This window comes from Trichosurus vulpecula, chromosome 1 (assembly GCF_011100635.1).
Source record: "Trichosurus vulpecula isolate mTriVul1 chromosome 1, mTriVul1.pri, whole genome shotgun sequence".
Classification (NCBI taxonomy): domain Eukaryota; kingdom Metazoa; phylum Chordata; class Mammalia; order Diprotodontia; family Phalangeridae; genus Trichosurus; species Trichosurus vulpecula.
Genome location: NC_050573.1, coordinates 149,067,028 through 149,085,201, shown reverse-complemented (window position 1 = coordinate 149,085,201; position 18,174 = coordinate 149,067,028). Strand labels below are relative to the sequence as shown.

Genomic DNA, 18,174 nt, shown 5'->3' with positions numbered 1-18,174 from the left:
TTGCTCTTCATCCTCCCCAACAATGTCCCGTAATCTATACCTGGCCTGCTACGTCAGTCGTAATAATAGCCCGTGATTTATATAATGTTTTAAGGTTTGCAAAACACTTGCCAGATATTATCTCATTGGAGTCCTCACAACAACCTTGGGATTTAGGTTCTCTTATTCCCATTTTACAGATAAGTGAGACAACATGCTAAGTGAGGTGTCCAGGGTCACACAGCGAACAAATCTCAGAAGCCAAGTTTGAATGTTTTTCTTGTCTCTTACCAGCTTTCTATGTACTTTACGACCTAGTTTTACTATAGAGTATGAGTGACTTTGTAAAACTCTAGTAACGTAAGAACCATTCCTCATTCAAAAGATGGGCAAAGGTTGTGAACGGGTTTTTAAAAATTCAGCTTTATTTTCAATTCCAGATTCTTTTCTCTTCCCTGGTTCTTCCCCCACCCATTGAGAAGTCAAGAAATGCAAAACCCATACAAATATGAAGACATGAAAAGCAAATTTCCTCATTAGCTATATTCCAAAAACAAATAAAAAATGCTTCAATCTGTACTCAGAATTTACCAGTTTACCCTCTGGAGGTAGAGATCTTTTTTTCAGTCAACAATCCTTTGGAACTGTAGTGGGTCATTGTGTTGGTCACAGTCTTTCATAATTGGTTATCTGCAGTATTGGTTTTGCTTTGTAAATTGTTCTGGTTCTGTTCACTTTGCTTTGCATCAGTTCATACAAGTCTTCCCAGGTTTTTCTAAAAGTTTCCCCTTCAGCATTTCTTATAGCACCATAGTACTACCTCAGAATCATATCCCACAACTTGTTTAGACATTCTCCCATTGATGAGCATCCCCTCAGTTTCCAATTCTTTGCCAACACAAAAAGAGCTGCTGTGAATATTCTTGTACATATATGTCCTTTTCTTTTTCTTTGATCTCCTTGGGATACAGACCTAGTAGTGGTATTGATGTATAGCCTGTTGGGTGTAGTTTCAAATTGTTCTGCAGAATTGTTGAGCCAGTTGAACCAGTTCACCACTCCACAGACAGTGTATTGGTGTCCCTGTTTTCCCTCATCACCTCCAGTGTTTTTCATTTCCTTTTCTGTCATGTTAGCCAGTCTGATGAGTGTGAGGTTGTGCCTCAGAGTTCTTGTAAATTGAATTTCTCTAATTGTTGGTGATTTAGAGCATTTTTTTTCATATAATTTGTGGTAGCTTGAATTTCTCTCTTCCTCTGAAAAACCACTTATAATTAGAGAAATTTATATAAAGCATCTCTGAAGTTCTATTTCACATCCATCAGATCAACAGAGTTTACCAAAAAAGGAAAAGGGGTGGTGTGAAAACAGGCACACGTTGATGGCACTGTTGGTGGAGTTCTGAATTGGTGCAGCCATTCAGGAGAGCAGTCTGGAATCACGTGCCCCCTGCCCCCAGTTCTAAGTTATACGTACCCAGCCACTCTACCCCCTAAGGCCTACACTCCAAACAGAACCACCTGCTCCCTGGCCACCTTTAGTCTAATTAATTTATTTATTTATTTTGGAAGGGAGTGACGGGAAAGGCAGGGCAATTGGGGTTAAGTGACTTGCCCAAGGTCACACAGCTAGCAAGTGTGTCAAGTGTCTGAGGCTGCATTTGAACTTGGGTCCTCCTCACTCCAGGACCAGTGCTCTACTCACTGTGCCACCTAGCTGCCCTTAGGGACTGTTACTTGATATAGGAAGTTGAATCTTACCTAAAGAACAAGCATTGTCTGTAATTGGTAAGTAGTAATCTCCATTGAGATCACAGATAAAGCAAAGATATCTATTCTGACCACTATTATTTGATACAGTTCTACAAAAGTTAGTTATCAGCAATAAGGCAAGAAGAAAAAAGAAGGGATATGTACAAAGAAGAAGCAGAATTAGTACTTTTTGTAGATGCTATAATGTTATAGAGAATCCTAAAGGTTCAGCTAAAACTTAAATAGTTAATCACACTTAGAGGTAGGATATGAAATAAACCCACACAAACCATTAGCCTTTCTGGATATCACCAATTAAACCCAACAGGTAAAATTATTCTAATATGTGTTGATTTTTGATATAAGGTCTCACTACTTGATCTTATCATAGTGTATGGATGCTTCTTTTATAGAAATGTCTAATGCAAGAGAAAAGAAACATGCCAAGAAAATGAGAAACCAAACAACCAATGTGACCTTATCTTCAGGGTTTAGAGCTAGGGATGAGAGAGGGGTAAAGCATCATAATGGAAATGAAAAGTCTTTCCAATATCAAAAACAAGGTATTGTTTATATACTTCCATTTAGATTGAACTGTTTGTACCAGAATGTTTTGGTAGCTATTACACTAATAACAGATTGCTTAAACTGTAAGTATAATGTGCATTTAAAACTACTGTATTTTATGTTTTATCTAGTAGAATGTAACCTCTTTCAGGACAGAGACTGTTTAGTATTTTTCTTTGTAGTCATAGTACACACTGTAGACACTTATTACTTATTTCTTTCCCTAATAAAGATGATCATAAAATTTTAATGTTATTACTAGCAGTTGTAAATAGGTGGCTAGTACTAGCCTAGTATTACAACTCAAGAGAATAGAAGTTTTAAGGGAAGAAGAGAGAAAGTAGGGGCAAAGGGCTGGAGCTGGGAAAAGTATGAAGTTAAAGGACCTCATCCGCTCTTGCCTTCTCTAGGTTGTTGTCTAATCAAATAGTTCTTGACTATTCTAGCTTTAGTCTCCACTGCTTTCTTTTTTTTGGCCTACAAACATTTTCATCTCACTTATCTTAAATTTTTTTTTCCTTGTTTCTCTTCATCACAAAGCAGAGCTTCAAGCTAATTGAACTTCATGAATCCATGGCCCCTGCAATGAGGGGAACCTCAGATCTTCCTCAAGATCTGAGATGCCCCTGGTCCCCAGGACCTGTTTCTTTAGTTTTTGATACTGGGTTCGATTCCTGGATACTGTGGAGAGGCAACACAAAATACAAAATTGCATTGGTTGACAGACCTTGCTTTGAGGGTCAAAAATGATGTATCAGCCAAAAAACGGGTATATCAGCAGGGGCGTCACAGGTAGGATGAAGAAGCACAGGACATCTCTGTGATCATAAGATGAGCAAGGCAAGACTTACCTCCAGTGACTAAGTGTTTATTAGATGGTCACCTGGTCATATTGGGCTAGAGAGTGGGCTGGAGGTACAAAAATAAATTGGGGAACTTTCCAAAGAACCAAGGCATGACACCACTGCTGGGTTTGGACATGGAATCTAAGCAAAACACGATGGAGATGTCTTTGTCAGCATTCTGGTTGCACAAGTGAGTTTCATAACTGGTAAACAAGTGGTGAGTATTGGATTACAAGTTTGAGGCCTCCTGTAAAGGCCTACTATAAGAATCTTTCTTATCTAATTATTCCTATATGATTTATGTAAGATACCAAACTGATTAAGCCTGACTGGACTAGAGTAGGCCTCCAAATGAATCATTCCTCACAACTTTATGAAGAGCAGCTCGGGATTGACAGTGTATTATTAATGTAAACAACCCTCTTTACTCAAAGAAGGGGTCTACAGGGATCAGCAGAGTACCAAAGGGGTCCATGACCCCCAAAAAGCTAAGAAGCTTTGTATCTATGGTACTATGACAACTCTTTATCCTTCAGGATAAGTAGCAGGGCATGTGAGTGAAGCTATTTCGACACTGTTCCAAGGCTCCCCCCATCTCCTCCCAATCTGTAATCTTTACAATACCTTAAACATTTTTGATGGCTGATTTCTTATTTCTGTTTGGCTCTCTGTTTTCCAATTTAAAGCTGTGATAACTTTAATTCTGTTTTTACCCCTGACTTGGGACAACTTCTAAAGTTAATCATTGAAATGCCATTTTGTTAAAGCTGAGGATTTGGGACAAAACTGCTAAAATTAGAAGAAGATGAACCATGGTGGTCCCAGCCCAAATGCCAATGTCAGCACAGATGAGACTTCTTTTCATAATCAGACACAAGTGAATGGCCCCTGCACAGCTATCCCTTCAATTTCCATATGAGCTCCCTGTGAGAAAATAAGGAATCAAATTCTATAAGAAATGAAAACAACCTCAGAACTCCTAAAAACGCACCATGTGCAGGTCTTTTCCAAAGCAGCCCCTCCCCTCTTTTCTGATGGGTCTTTTGTCTTTACATTTTTTTAAAAGTTTTGAGTTCCAAATTCCATCCCTCCCTCCCTTCCTGCCAGCCCCTCCTCCCTGCGATAGTAAGCAATCAGATATAGGTTATACACATGTACTTATGTAAAACATTCCCACACTAGTCATTTTGTATAAGAAGACTCGAACAAAAAAAAATGAAAGAAAGAAAGTGAAAAATAGCATGCTTCAGTCTGTATTCAGTCAATATCAGTTCTTTCTCTGGAGGCAAATAGTGTGCTTCATCATTAGTCCTTAGGGATTGTCTTGGATCATAGCTAAGTCATTCACAGCTCTTCATTGAGCAATATTGCTGTAACTGTGTACAACATTCTGTTCACTTCATTTTTCCAGCTTTTTTTTTTTTTGGAGAGGGGAGGGCAGGGCAATTGGGGTTAAGTGACTGGCCCAAGGTCACACAGTGAAGTGTGTCAAGTGTCTGAGGTCACATTTGAACTCAGGTCCTCCTGACTCCAGGGCAGGTGCTCTACTCACTGGGCCACATAGCTGCCCCGTTCACTTCATTTTCCATTGATTCATGTGAATCTTTTCCAGGTTTTTCTGAAATCCTCCTGCTTGTCATTTCTTACAGCCCAATAACATTCCACCATAATCATATACCACAGCTTGTTTAGCCATTCCTTAATTGGTGGGCATTCCTTTGATTTCCATTTCTTTGCCACCACAAAAAGAGCTGCTATAAATGTTTTTGTACAAATAGGTTTTTTCCCCTTTTTTAGATTTCTTTGGGATAAAGACCTAGTAGTGGTTCTGCAGAACAGCCCTTCTTAAAGTTTTCTTAGGGCATTTCATACCCCAGTTAAACTACCACAATAACCTCCCTCCCCTCCCAATGCCACCTGTAGTAAATAAATGCGTGGCAGTGGGTAGTCATGAACTGAAGTCAGTGGAAGCTATATTTTTGTAGAAAAGGGAAAAAGTGGATTGTAAAATTCCATCTAAAACCAGATGACAGAGGAACAGCCAAGGGAAAAAGAATTAAAGAAGACATTATAGCATAGAAAGGTTGCCAGGGAACAGGAAAAAAAGGCCAAGTATGAGAATAAGACTGTTAACTAATATTTATATATCATTTTTGAATTTTAATTTTTTATACATTATCTTATTTAATTCTTACAACAATCCCTGTGAGCAGAATGTAATAGCCATTATAAACCCTGTTTTATAGATGAGGAAAATGGGGGTGGGAGAGGTTAAGCAACTTGCTATTGGTCATATAATTTCACATATCAGAGCCAGGATCTGAACCCAGGTCTTGCCTAACTCCAAGTTCTAGGGTCTTTCAACTACTCCCTGCCACCAAGTGCAAACAATAGCTACAAAAACAAACAAACAATCAAGAAAGAATGACATAGAAAGTATTTCCTTTGGAGTAGTGAGAAACAAGCTTTCCAATCTGTGGACTCCTATGGAAGAGCAAAATGGACCACCTGTCCTCTCCCACTGATGGAATGACAGACTTTGAGAACTAGAAGAGACTGTAGAGATCATCTAAGCCAACAGCTTTCAAATATTTTTTTTTTTGCTCATGGCACAGTATCCTTTGCCTTCAGGAATTGAGGTGCATTGAATTTTTAAGTTGGCAACAACATTGGACCCTATATCTGGGCCTTGGATTTCCTGTCCTCTCTTCCTTTCCTCTGCCCCTTGACCTTCCTCTTTCTTTATATCCCCAGTACTTGCAGTGAAGAAGGCATCTGAAGACAGAGATGAAGAGCAAGCAGCAGACAGGAGCTGGGGTGGGGCTGGGGAAAATTCCAGGCTCATCTAGTATAAGGCATATGTCTATTTATGACCTTTTTCCTATGGAGCAGTTAATGATGAAAACGGTAGAAAGTGTTTTTGTGTAAAGGGAGGCAAAGGATCCAGTATATGCCACTGTTAAAGGTGAAAGTTTGATGCCTATTAAGAGCAGAAAAATAACTTTCTTTTAGAAGCACAGCTTTCATACAGGATTTAGACAGTTTGGGAAAGTAGTGTAGAAGTGAGAACTCAGAAGCTTTCAAATGTGAAGTGATGTCTCATTTATGTGGGAATAGTTTAAAATCACAAAGAGTCAGAGAAAGACCTTGTATTTAGTAAAACTAGAAAATCTAGGAAACTAGAAAAACTAAAATTACAACTAGAAAAATATGAGTTTGAAGAAAACAGTTTCAAGGGTACCAAAAAGACTATGTTGTGGGGAACTTTGGGGAGTTGCAAAGCATGATGGTATTCCTGCCAATTGGCATGTACATGGTTTATAACTAAAGATAGTAAAACTAAGAAAATGAGAAATTCTATAAATTTCAATAGAAAAAGAACCATTTATTTGATAGCAGAAATTTGGGGGGCTGAGACTTTTGAAGTAAAAAGTGAGTAACACAGTCAAGAAGTTCTCATTTAAGCTGTTGGGAAGGACAAGAGGAATCACTCAAGACAGCAGTAGGAAAGGAAGAAGAACATGGAGAAAAGTTGAAGACACAGTAGAAAGGCTGAAGAGATGCTCCACTGGAGCATCAGAGAGGCAGCAATTAGGAGCAATCAGCTGGGGGATATCCACTACAGATTCCTGATTGGTCAGAGAAAGAATGGATTTCATCAGCAGAGTTCCAGTGACAAAAATTGCTCTTTGGCACCCCTTAGACTTTGGGAAAGGCAAAGCTTTTCATGAGAGCTTTTTGCTCTCTGCTGCTACCCATGGCTTGAAAAGGAAAAGCAGAGGGGTTCCTTTAGCTGCTGTGGTGAGCCTCCTGGTGGTGGTGAGCAGGCTTAAAGAATGAATGAACTCAGCTGTGATGCTGTGACTTCTATTCTCACTGGAAATCCCAGCAGCCTGTTTAGTAAATAACTGGACTAGCTGATCCATATAACCCAGAGATAGCCAGCTAGTATAAGCTTGCCTCAAACAGAACTGCTCCTTATTCTCATGAAGAACTAACACCTAAATACTCTTTAAAGGGCGATGGTTTATTGAAAGAGCTGATATGTTCAAGTAGAGGTTATGTTTGAGTCGAGAAGAGTATTTGCCCAGCTGATGAAGACCAACAGTTAAGTAACAAGCAAAGAAGCACTTGTTGGGTGGTATAGATGTTCCAGAATGGACAAAAAACATGGCGGCCTGCAGGCCAGAGTTATGAGTTACCCTAAATATATGGGTTATTGAGTTATTGTATCCATTTGTGGGAGAGTGTGATCTAGGTTTATATGTGTATCATGATGTATTTTATTGTTTGTGTATTTGCCTTAACATATTAGTATCAAAAATATTATTTCTTTTACTTATTACATAAATAGTTATGTTTAAAACTTAAAAGCATTGGGTCAGATTCAGTCTAGCTCAGCTCAGATTGTTCTGTCCTGCTTGTTAATACAAGCATCACAAAATCATGAGATTTCTTAAGGCTCTACCCAATATGGCAAATCTTTTGTTTTTCTTTGGCTGTAAAAAAAAACCAACTTAAAATATTACTGTATATTTCCTTCCTGGCTGGATAGACAGAAAATACATCAAATGGGGGCTGAAGACCTAGAGTGGTGTGTAGGGGAAGTATTCCATCAAGAGTTACTCCTTGTTCAAAGAGGGAATAACATACACACTCAATTGAGTATCTTACCCTGCAGGAAAGTAGCAGGGAAGGGAATAAGGGTGGGGCATGACAGCAGGGAGGGCAGATTGAGGGAGGAGGTAGTCAAAAGCAAACACTTTTGAAAAGGGATAGGGTCAAAGGAGAAAAGTGAATAAAGGGAGACAGGACAGGATGGAGGGAAATACAGTTAGTCTTTTACAATATAACTATTATGAAAGTGTTTTGCATAATGATACATGTGTGGCCTATGTTGAATTGCTTGCCTTCTCAAGGAGGGTGGGTGGGGAGGGAAGAAGGGAGAGAATTTGGTACTCAAAGTTCTAAAAACAAATGTTCAAAAAATATGTTGTTTTTACAGGCAACTAGGAAATAAGATATACAGGCAAGGGGTATAGAAATCTATCTTGCCCTACAAGAAAGTAAGGGGAAAAGGGATGGGGGGGTTGGAGCGAGGTGATAGAAGGGAAGGCAGACTGGGGAAAGGGGCAATCAGAATTTATGCCATCTTAGGGTGGGGGGGAGGGTAGAAATGAGGAGAAAATTTGTAACTCAAAATCTTGTGGAAATCAATGTTGAAAACTAAAAATATTAAATAAAAAAAATTTAAGAGTTACTCCTTGGATCCTGAGAGAATTTCAATGTAACTGTATGGTGGTAGTCTTTCTTTGGGAACTTAGATTTGCTAAAGTAAGAACAAGTCAGAGGAACAAGTCAAATACAGAGAAAGAGTATGAATATTTTAGACTCCACTTTGTTGGTCTCGCTGTATGTCATCTGCCACATTACCTAGGTCACTCCACTATAGATTTCTTTCCAAGTTGACTTTGATTCCTTAATTATTCTTCAGGCCCAGTCAACTACTTCTGAATGCACTTGTCTATTCTTTCTTGTCTCTTCCTCTTCCATAAGAATAGAATAAGGGACTTTATTGTTTTCAAAGTTTTGCCTCTGAGGACCCCTTTATACTCTTAAAAATTAATGAGGAACCCCTACCTCTCCAAAGAGCTTTTGTTTATGTGGGTTTTATCTATTGATATTCAGCATATTAGAAATTAAACCATTTTAGCATTATTATGACTTAAGCTTTCGCTGACCATTTTTAAATCTGTTCCTCTAAAATATAGGGTGCGTGTCAGACTCTATGCAGCTTTCCTATCCTAATCCATTTAATTTTAAGATGGAAGGGTCACTTCCCCCAAGTTTCCCATTATGTTGATGATCAACTCAAGAAAAACAGTTTCCTTCACTAGTTTACCTTTTGAAAGGCAAAATTATCGTTAAGGCAAGTCTAGAAATTGTTTGTTGTTCTCCTGTTGCCAAAGACAGATTTTCAGCAGATGTTTGGATAATTAAAGATCCACCTTTACTACTATCATGCTGCCATATGAGGTATGTGATTTACTTCCTCATTTGCCTAGACTTTCTTTCCATCCAGGTGGCTTATAGCAGAGACTAATTGACAATGTCTATTCTGTTTCTGTCTTTGTTGGTTTTTATTCCAGAGCTTTCCACCAACTTCTTTCACAGTAGTTCTCACATTTGCTCACACAAATGTGTCTTCCTAATATAAAATACTATATAATATGCACATATATACTTACAAATATATATTAAACAATTCAGCTTATATTTCTTGTTTCTTCTGAATCAAGTATATCCTTCCAGAGTCATTCTAGTCATTCTTCTCATCTAACTACATCTTAGTGACATGTATGAAGTTAAATTTGCTTCCTTGCTTTGGGATCTCAAGTTCACCTTATTTGTTGCAATACTTTTTTTTGTTTGTTTTTGAACATCTGTTTTTAAAACTTTGAGCTCTAAATTCTCTCCCCTCTTCCCTTCCCACCCACCCTCCCTAAGAAGTCAAGCAATTCAACATGGGCCACATGTGTATCATTATGTATAACCCTTCCACAACACTCACGTTGTGAAAGACTAACTATATTTTGCTCCTTCCCAACCCATCCCCCTTTATTGAATTTTCTCCCTTGACCCTGTCCCCTTTCGAAAGTGTTTGTTTTTGACTACCTCCACCCCCATCAGCCCTCCCCTCCATCATCTCTCCCATTTTTTTTCTTCTTCCCTCTTCTTTCCTGTGGGGTAAGATTCCCAATTGGGTATGTATGGTATTCCCTCCTTAGGCCAAATCTGATGAGAGCAATGTTCACTCATTCCCCCCTCATCTGCCCTCTCCCCTCCTCCCACAGAACTGCTTTCTCTTGCCACCTTTATTCGAGATAATCCACCCCAATCTATCTCTCCTTATCTCCCTCTCTCAGTATGTTCCTCTCTTATCCCTCAATTTGATTTTATTTATCTTCCCTTCATCTTCAACTCACTCTGTGTTCTCTCTCTCTCTCTCTCTCTCTCTCTCTCTCTCTCTCTCTCTCTCTCTATATATATATATATATATATATATATATATATATAAATATATACACACACACACATAGATGTATACATACATACACATTCACCCATATATATACATAAACATATATGTATGCATATTCCCTTCAGCTACCCTAATACTGAGGTCTCATGAATCATACTTGTCATCTTTCCATGTAGGAATGTCAACAAAACAGTTCACCTTTAGTAAGTCCCTTGCAATTTCTTTTTCTTGTTCTTTTTCTTGATTACCTTTTCATGCTTCTCTTGATTCTTGTGTTTGAAAGTCAAATTTTCTATTCAGTTCTGGTCTTTTCACTGAGAAAGCTTGAAAGTCCTCTATTTTATTGAAAATCCATATTTTACCTTGGAGCATGATACTCAGTTTTGCTGGGTAGGTGATTCTAGGTTTTAATCCTAGCTCCATTGACCTCCGGAATATCGCATTCCAAGCCCTTCGATCTCTTAATGTAGAAGCTGCCAGATCTTGGGTTATTCTGATTGGGTTTCCACAATACTCAAATTGTTTCCTTCTGGCTGCTTGCAGTATTTTCTCCTTGATCTGGGAGCGCTGGAATTTGGCAACAATATTCCTAGTAGTTTTCTTTTGGGGATTATTTGAGGAGGCAATCTGTGGATTCTTTCAATTTCTATTTTGCCCTCTGGCTCTAGAATATCAGGGCAGTTCTCCTTGATAATTTCTTGAAAGATGATATCTAGGCTCTTTTTTTGATCATGGCTTTCAGGTAGTCCAATAATTTTTAAATTATCTCTCCTGGATCTATTTTCCAGGTCAGTGGTTTTTCCAAGGAGATATTTCACATTGTCTTTCATTTTTTCATTCCTTTGGTTCTGTTTTAGAATATCTTGATTTCTCATAAAGTCACTAGCTTCCACTTGCTCCAATCTAATTTTTAAAGTAGTGTTTTCTTCAGTGGTCTTTTGGACCTCCTTTTCCATTTGGCTAATTCTGCCTTTCAAGGCATTCTTCTCCTCATTGGCTTTTTGGAGCTCTTTTGCCATTTGAGTTAGTCTGTTTTTTAAGGTGTTGTTTTCTTCAGTGTATTTTTCAGTATTTTTTTGGGTCTCCTTTAGCAAGTCATTGACTTGTTTTTCATGGTTTTCTCGCATCCTTCTCAATTCTCTTCCCAATTTTTCCTCTACTTCTCTAACTTGCTTTTCCAAATCCTTTTTGAGCTCGTCCATGGCCTGGGGCCAGTTCATGTTTTTCTTGGAGGCTTTTGGTGTAGGCTCTTGCACTTTATTGACTTCTTTAGGCTGTATGTTTTGGTCTTCTTTGTCAGCAAAGAAAGAATGCAAAGTCTGAGACTGAATCTCGGTGCGTTTTCGCTGCCTGGCCATATTCCCAGCCAACTAACTTGACCTTTGAGTTTTTCAGTGGGGTATGACTGTTTGTAGACTACAGAGTTCTATGTTCCACATTTGGGGGGGAGGTGCCGGCTCTGCCACACCAGCACTGCTCCTTCCCCAAGAACCCCCAACTTGGACTGGGCTTAGATCTTCAGCAGGCTGTGCACTCCTGCTCTGATCCACCACTTAATTCCTCCCACCAGGTGGGCCTGGAGCCGGAAGTAACAACAGCTGTAGCTGCCCCACCTCTGCTGCCCCCGAGGCTGGAAGCCGAACCTCGAACTCCTTCGCAGCTTTTCCCACTAACCTTCTCAGCAGTCTTTGGTGTTTGTGGGTTGAGAAGTCTGGTAACTGCCGAAGCTCACTGATTCAGGGCGCTAGGGCATGCTCTACCCAGTTGCTGGTCTTGTTGGTCCACGCTGCTGAGGCTGGGCTCTGCTCCACTCCGTTCCCAGCTCCCAGCTCCCAGTTCCCAGCTCCATGTGGGATAGACCTCACCCAGAGACTATCCAGGCTGTCCTGGGCTGGAGCCCTGCTTCCTCTGCTGTTTTGTGGGTTCTGCCATTCTAGAATTGGTTCAGAGTCATTTTTTATAGGCTTTTGGAGGGACTTGGTAGGGAGCTCACGCTAGTCCCTGCTTACCAGCTGACATCTTGGCTCCGCCCCCCATTTGTTGCAATACTTTGTGCTTATGCTCAGGGCCTAATGAAAGCCATACAACTCTAGTAATATCTGTGCAAGCCAGAATTTATGGAATTCATTTAATTTTCCTCTTCTTGTAACAAGTAGTCCAGAAGAAAGAAATGCATGAGCCTGACCACTCACATGTAATAGCTGTCCCACACTATTCTCACCCTATCACTATTACCTCTACTGTAGAAGTTTAGCATCAGGTTCTGGCCTTGTTTCTAGGTTTATAAATATGCTCACTGCTGTCTCAATATATCCTGATGCAAGTGATGCGGAACCTTGGGAGAAGTCCCCACCCCCCCCCCCAAAAAAATCCAGGCTTCCTTCAGGGGACATAAAGAATGTGTCTCCCTTTCACTGATAGTATGCAACTACTCAGCAAAATTCAATCAAACGGTGATGGATAGTAGAGAGAGTAGACCTAAAACTTTAGCAAAGTCTTCAACAAACTCCTTCATGTTCCTCTGATGGAGAAGAGGGAGAGATGCTCGTTAGCTCATAGTTCAGTTTTTAGGGAGACTTGAACCAGGCCAAATGGACATTAATATTTCTATGTCAACTTGGAAGAACTCTAATGAAATCTCTTGAGGTACTGAGCTTGGCTATGACTCAGTAAAAGCCTACAAAAGCTGCTTACCTGGTTTGCAGATGGCACAAAGAGGGGTGGAAATTGTGATCTTTTACCTGGATAGTAGAGGACTTGGAGAGGACAAGAAAGCTATCTTCAAATATTTGAAAAGCTAATATATGGGAGAGAGATTCAAGGTATTCTGAGGGCTTGACGGTGGAGGATGGAGCAAGGGGTAGAGGGAGCAGAGAGGCAGATTTGGGCAATATGAGGAAAAGCTTTCTAGAACATCAAAGCTCTCTGAAAATGGAATGGTTTGCTTCAGGAGGTAGGAAGCCCATAAGAAGTCTTCAAACAAAGGTTAGCTAGCCCAATTATGGGATTCTTGTTTTGGTGTGGGTTAGACTAGATGACCTTCCAACTCTGAGAAACTCTGATTGAAATGGGAGCAGTGTGTTACAGTGGAAAGAACATCATATTTTAGAGTCAACACTACTTTCACTTACCTGCAACTGAAGTTTAGAATTTCCTTCAATTATTTAAAAATATTATTTAAAAATTATTATTTTAAAGAGCATCATCTGGAGAAGGAGGTCCAGGACACTAACAACGGTTAAGATACCTTGAATAGATGATCTCTAAGGTTCATTTCTGCTTGAAATTCTATGATTAGTTTCCTGTCCATTGAAGGAACACACTGCAATTTTACTGCATTCGTTGGACTTTTGTTTTTTTCTCTCAGAGCCAAAAGACCCTTTTACTACAGGCCTAATCCATCAATTGCTTTCCCTCTCAAACAACTCTCTATCCACTCTGCATATTTCTTGTATGTCCCTAGGTATTTACATGATATCTCTTCCAGTGGAATGAGGGCTTCTTGAGGACAGGGTATGTTATTTGTCTTTTGCCTTTCTTTGTATCCCCAGCACTTAGCACATAGTAGGTGCTTAATAAATGCTTGGTGAGTGAGTGAATGATTAGCTTTACTAATTTTTTTTGTTTGTTTTAATTAACTGCTTTCCCCTCCACCCCTCTATGGCTTTCTGCGTGCTTGGGAGAGGGAAAATATATTGGGAAATGAATATGACGTAAAAACAAAAGATATCAGTACTTTTTCTTCTTGAAACAGGAAGTAAGCCAGAGGAAGAGCTGAGTATTATAACAATGGTATCCACAAAATACTAAAAAAAAAAAAATCCCAAAACTCCAAAACCAAACCTGTGGTAGAATGAAGTGAGCCCATTAAGGAAAGCAGTATAAACTATGACTCCAACAGCAACAACAAAGTAATATTGATAGGAATAATGCTGATGATCATTATAATAATTCTCCACATTTAAAGATGAGAAAATCGAGATTCAAAATAATTAAGGGACTTGCCCAGTCATAGAGCTAGTAGGTATCAGTGCCAGGGCTCAAACGGTCTGACTCAAGACCCATGCTCCACCTCTAAGTACTGTATATCTGTGTTCACATTTTCTTTTCAACTCTATAGCCAATAATAGTGTTAGGTTGCACATTATGGTGGTGCTGGAGAAATCAGTTATTGCTAAGGAGACCCCTGCCCCCAGCCCCTAACTAAAAAAAACCCAGTTTGCATAAGAAAAACAGACTTAGTTCCTGCCATTTGGCGTGTCCTTGGGCTCCATGACTGTTTTGGGAAGTGTGAACTGGTAGGCCAGGGGAGGGGCCTGGTGCTCTAACAATCTCTTTATGTTTCCTGAGCGGGCTGAGAGATGTCTCTATCTTGTGTCAACAAACCCAGCTGGAGTGTCCCTTGGGCTGCCTATGGCCTTGAAGGATGAAGGCCTCAGCCCCAGACATTCTCTTGAATTAAGTAATTGTTCCTTATTCTTATCTTATGTTTTGGGATGTAAATGGCAAATTGGACACAGAGATCCTGGGTTGTAATTCAGTTGACACGTTATCAGCTGTCTGATATGCTGTACTTACAATCTATTCAGGAGGTTTCTCTTCATGTATCATGATCATAAAAGTGAAGTAAGGAAGGCTTGCCGAGTCTGCTAAATAACATATGTAAATTTCAAGAGATAATTAACCACTGTACCTTGATCTTTTGTATAAATTTGACTTTTCTACCCCAACTCCCGGCCATTCTAATTTGGGTGGAACCCCTAATGGCCACTGGCTAATAAATTCTCCATTTAAAACTTATACTGTGTGGCGTGTCTCACTCGCTCTTGGTATAACATTATGACTAATTAATACAAGGGATTTCCCCTTGTGTTAGGGGCGCTCTGGACCTGGGCCCCCGAGAGATGCCAGGGAGTCTGGACCTGCTGACGCGGCAGTGCCTGTGTGGCTTCCACAACGTCAGTACCGGGGCGGCTCTTACTGGAGGAGCTCCACCCTGGGGAGGAACTGGGGAGGAGCCAACCCGAAACACCCAAGATAAGGCGCTCCCCAGAGAGGGTCAGTGGGATTTGTGTGAGATTTCTGGTACGCCATGCAATAAAGCTGCTTGTTGACTCCTGCGTACTGCCTGGTGATTCTCCTCTCGCATCCCCCGAGAGGAGCCGGAGACGTCGGAAGAACCGAGGGCAGGGTGAGTGATAGGCGGTAGTCGGGGAGTATGGGGTGCCAAAGTGGGGCACATCCCCTCCGGCCGCCGACACCCTTGTTCTGGTTATTCCACTCCAGACACCTATTTGTGTATTTCTTAACCTTGAGAAACTTGGATGCACCTATAATAAAACTACCTTCACTTAATCGCCAATTATTTCCCTTCAAGCTTCTCTAATGCAGAAAATTACTCTCTGCAAAATTGGGAAGATGCTATCCAATCAAACCCAATCAGCATTTATTAAGCACTTATCATATACAACATTCTAGGTGGTAAACAGACATAAAGGCAAGGAGTTCCAACCCTCAGAAGCTTCCATTCTACTGTCTAGGGGGACTAGACTTTTTATTTGAAAGTAACTTGCTGTCATTTTCATGCCTCTAAAGACACAAACTTCAGACACAAAAAGACAAAGGCAAGTAACAATTTGAAGGTTATAAAAACGGATTCCGGTTTTTATTAAGCAATATAAATGCTTTTATGTCCCCGTTTAGAAAGAAGTTCTTAGCTTCCTTTCTAGAACCAACCATGCTACATGGAATTGGTGCAGGAGCAGGTTACTAAAACTCTAAAAGAAAGCGATTTTATTTTGCATGGTAGGCGCAGTCTGCGTTCTCAGAGACGCACCTCTACAGCCTAATTAATGGCTTACACCAGACCAAACCCTTAACACGTTGTAAACTAAGGCGTTGATTATTATTTCTGAGCTAATGCATTAATCATTATTCATAAGCGAATGCATCATTATTACTAGCGAATGTATTTTATTATTTTACCTGTAGGGACCGATGGCTTGTGGTGCCTTTTCTGTGCTGACTACGTTTTTCATTGAGGAAGCCATGACAATTTGTGTGTGTTTTTTTTTTAAATTCCCTCTCTGCAATGCTACGTGTCTATGTTCTGCCCCCGTGACAGCAAAAATAACCTTCGGATGTTTGCGGGTTTGGAGAAGTAGCGGGGCTTGGTTAAAGCACCTGCACGAGGAGAGTGTCTCGCACAGCATTCTGGGAATTGTAGTCTCATTCAGTTTACACATGCGCATTTGCTTGCGGCTGCTATCATTGCCGCAGCTAGATGGCGGTTGCGTAGCGAGTTCTTGGGTCGGTGGGTCTATGACTTGTATCTTACCGGTTCCCGCTGGTATATTCATAAGGAAATGTTTCATCTCCTGACTAATATATCGTTATGTATGTAATGGTTGTTCAACAAAGGTTATTTAATAGACCGGTGTGTAAAGTAACCGCTCTCCTGAGGGATTGGGGGAGAAAGTGGCTTGGACACACTGGGCATGGGCCAGCTGTCTTCCCCTCCCAATTCTGCTCCTTCCCTCTCCGTCCCTCCTGTCTCCTCCCCTGCCCTGCAGCCCTGGACTAACGCAGTATGCCGTTAAAACTTACGTTCTGTGGGTCGGGGACTGAGCTAATGAGCTACAGCTCAAATGATTCTTAGCTAAGGAGTCAGAGGAGGGGAGTTCCACCTATCCCACCGCCCCCTCTCAGTGGCCCATCATACATACTCATGTCCTGCTGACTCCAGGTCCAGTGCTCTTGCAAGTTATTTATTAGCCTCTATCTTTGCTCACTTTCTTTGCTCTGCTCCTTGAAAAAGCTGTTGTATCCTTGTTTTCACGTCTCTCACTTCTCAAACTTTTTGCGGTCTGGTTTTCAGCTTCATCATTTGATTGCCTCCTCCAAAGTCACCATCGATCTCTCAGTTGCCAAATCTGATGGCGCCTGTCTTGACATTTTTTGCAAAATCCAATGCTATGGATCACCTCCTCCTCCTCCTACATACTTTTTTCTCTTTGAGTTTATGATGCTTCTGTCTATTGGTTCTTCCCCCATCTGGACATTCCTCAGGTTCTTTGCTGGTTCAGAGGCAGTTAGCTGGCATCGTGGATAGAATGTTGGATTTGGAAGTAAAAAGACCTAAGTTTCAGTCTTGTCTCAGTTATGAGTTGTGTGACCCTGGGCCAGTCAATTAGCTCCTCAGTTTTCTCATGTTTTTGTGAAATGAGAGTTGCGTGGGATGAAAGACCCTCACCAATTAAAAGTTAATAAGGAGCCATCTCAGGATGGGAACAGAAATAAATTTTATTCAATTTTCGAGAATTGGGCATCCCCCGCTAGAATAAATCCAGCAAGGGAGGCACTTTACAAGATGCAAGGCACCCATAATTAAACCTAACACAGGAGAATTCCTGCCCACCTCTGACCCTTCTCACCATTGGCTGGGAGGTGGGCTTACAATCTGAGCATGAAAGCTAGACAAAGAACCGCGAAATTGAGGCACAGAAACTCCAATTCCCATTCCCCTAGTTAATGATTACAACTGAGGTGACATCTATAAATCTAAAGAAGGAGAACAGGATAAGGGGAGGGGGAGACCCTTTCCATTCTTTACAGAAGAGAAAAACAGGTCACTATGGCCCTGTTCTTACTGAGCAAATCTTTAAACCAGAACCAGAAGAAAGAACAAAAAGTTTCAGGGTAAACTTTCCCAGAGGCTGAGCCATCAGACTGTCATGGCCTCAGAATTTTTCCTATTTCTTGATTTTTAAACATTTCTTAGTATAGATATATATTTATACGTATTTTCCCTGTGAAGTCTTCACATTTTATTTACCTCACACAGGGTGATCATACAAATCATCCTTGACTCAACAGCACTATTGTCAGGGTTAAATGAAATAATATATGTAAAGTGCTTTGCAAACCTGAAAGCACTATGTAAATCTTAACTATAGTTGTTGCCGCATGATGTAGCCTACCTGTACCTCAA

The 18,174-nt window shown here is 40.5% G+C and overlaps 1 protein-coding gene across 1 annotated transcript in view; it reads right to left on the bottom strand.

Annotated features, from left to right (window-relative positions):
* LOC118834592 (2-iminobutanoate/2-iminopropanoate deaminase-like) overlaps positions 1-16,244 on the bottom strand; it is a 69,294-nt gene extending 53,050 nt beyond the window's left edge. The window contains exon 1 of the mRNA XM_036742038.1: positions 16,170-16,244. Within this exon, the coding sequence (XP_036597933.1) occupies positions 16,170-16,234 (65 nt within the window). The 5' untranslated portion in view covers positions 16,235-16,244. The remainder of the gene's footprint in view (positions 1-16,169) is intronic.
* Positions 16,245-18,174: the final 1,930 nt, after the last annotated feature.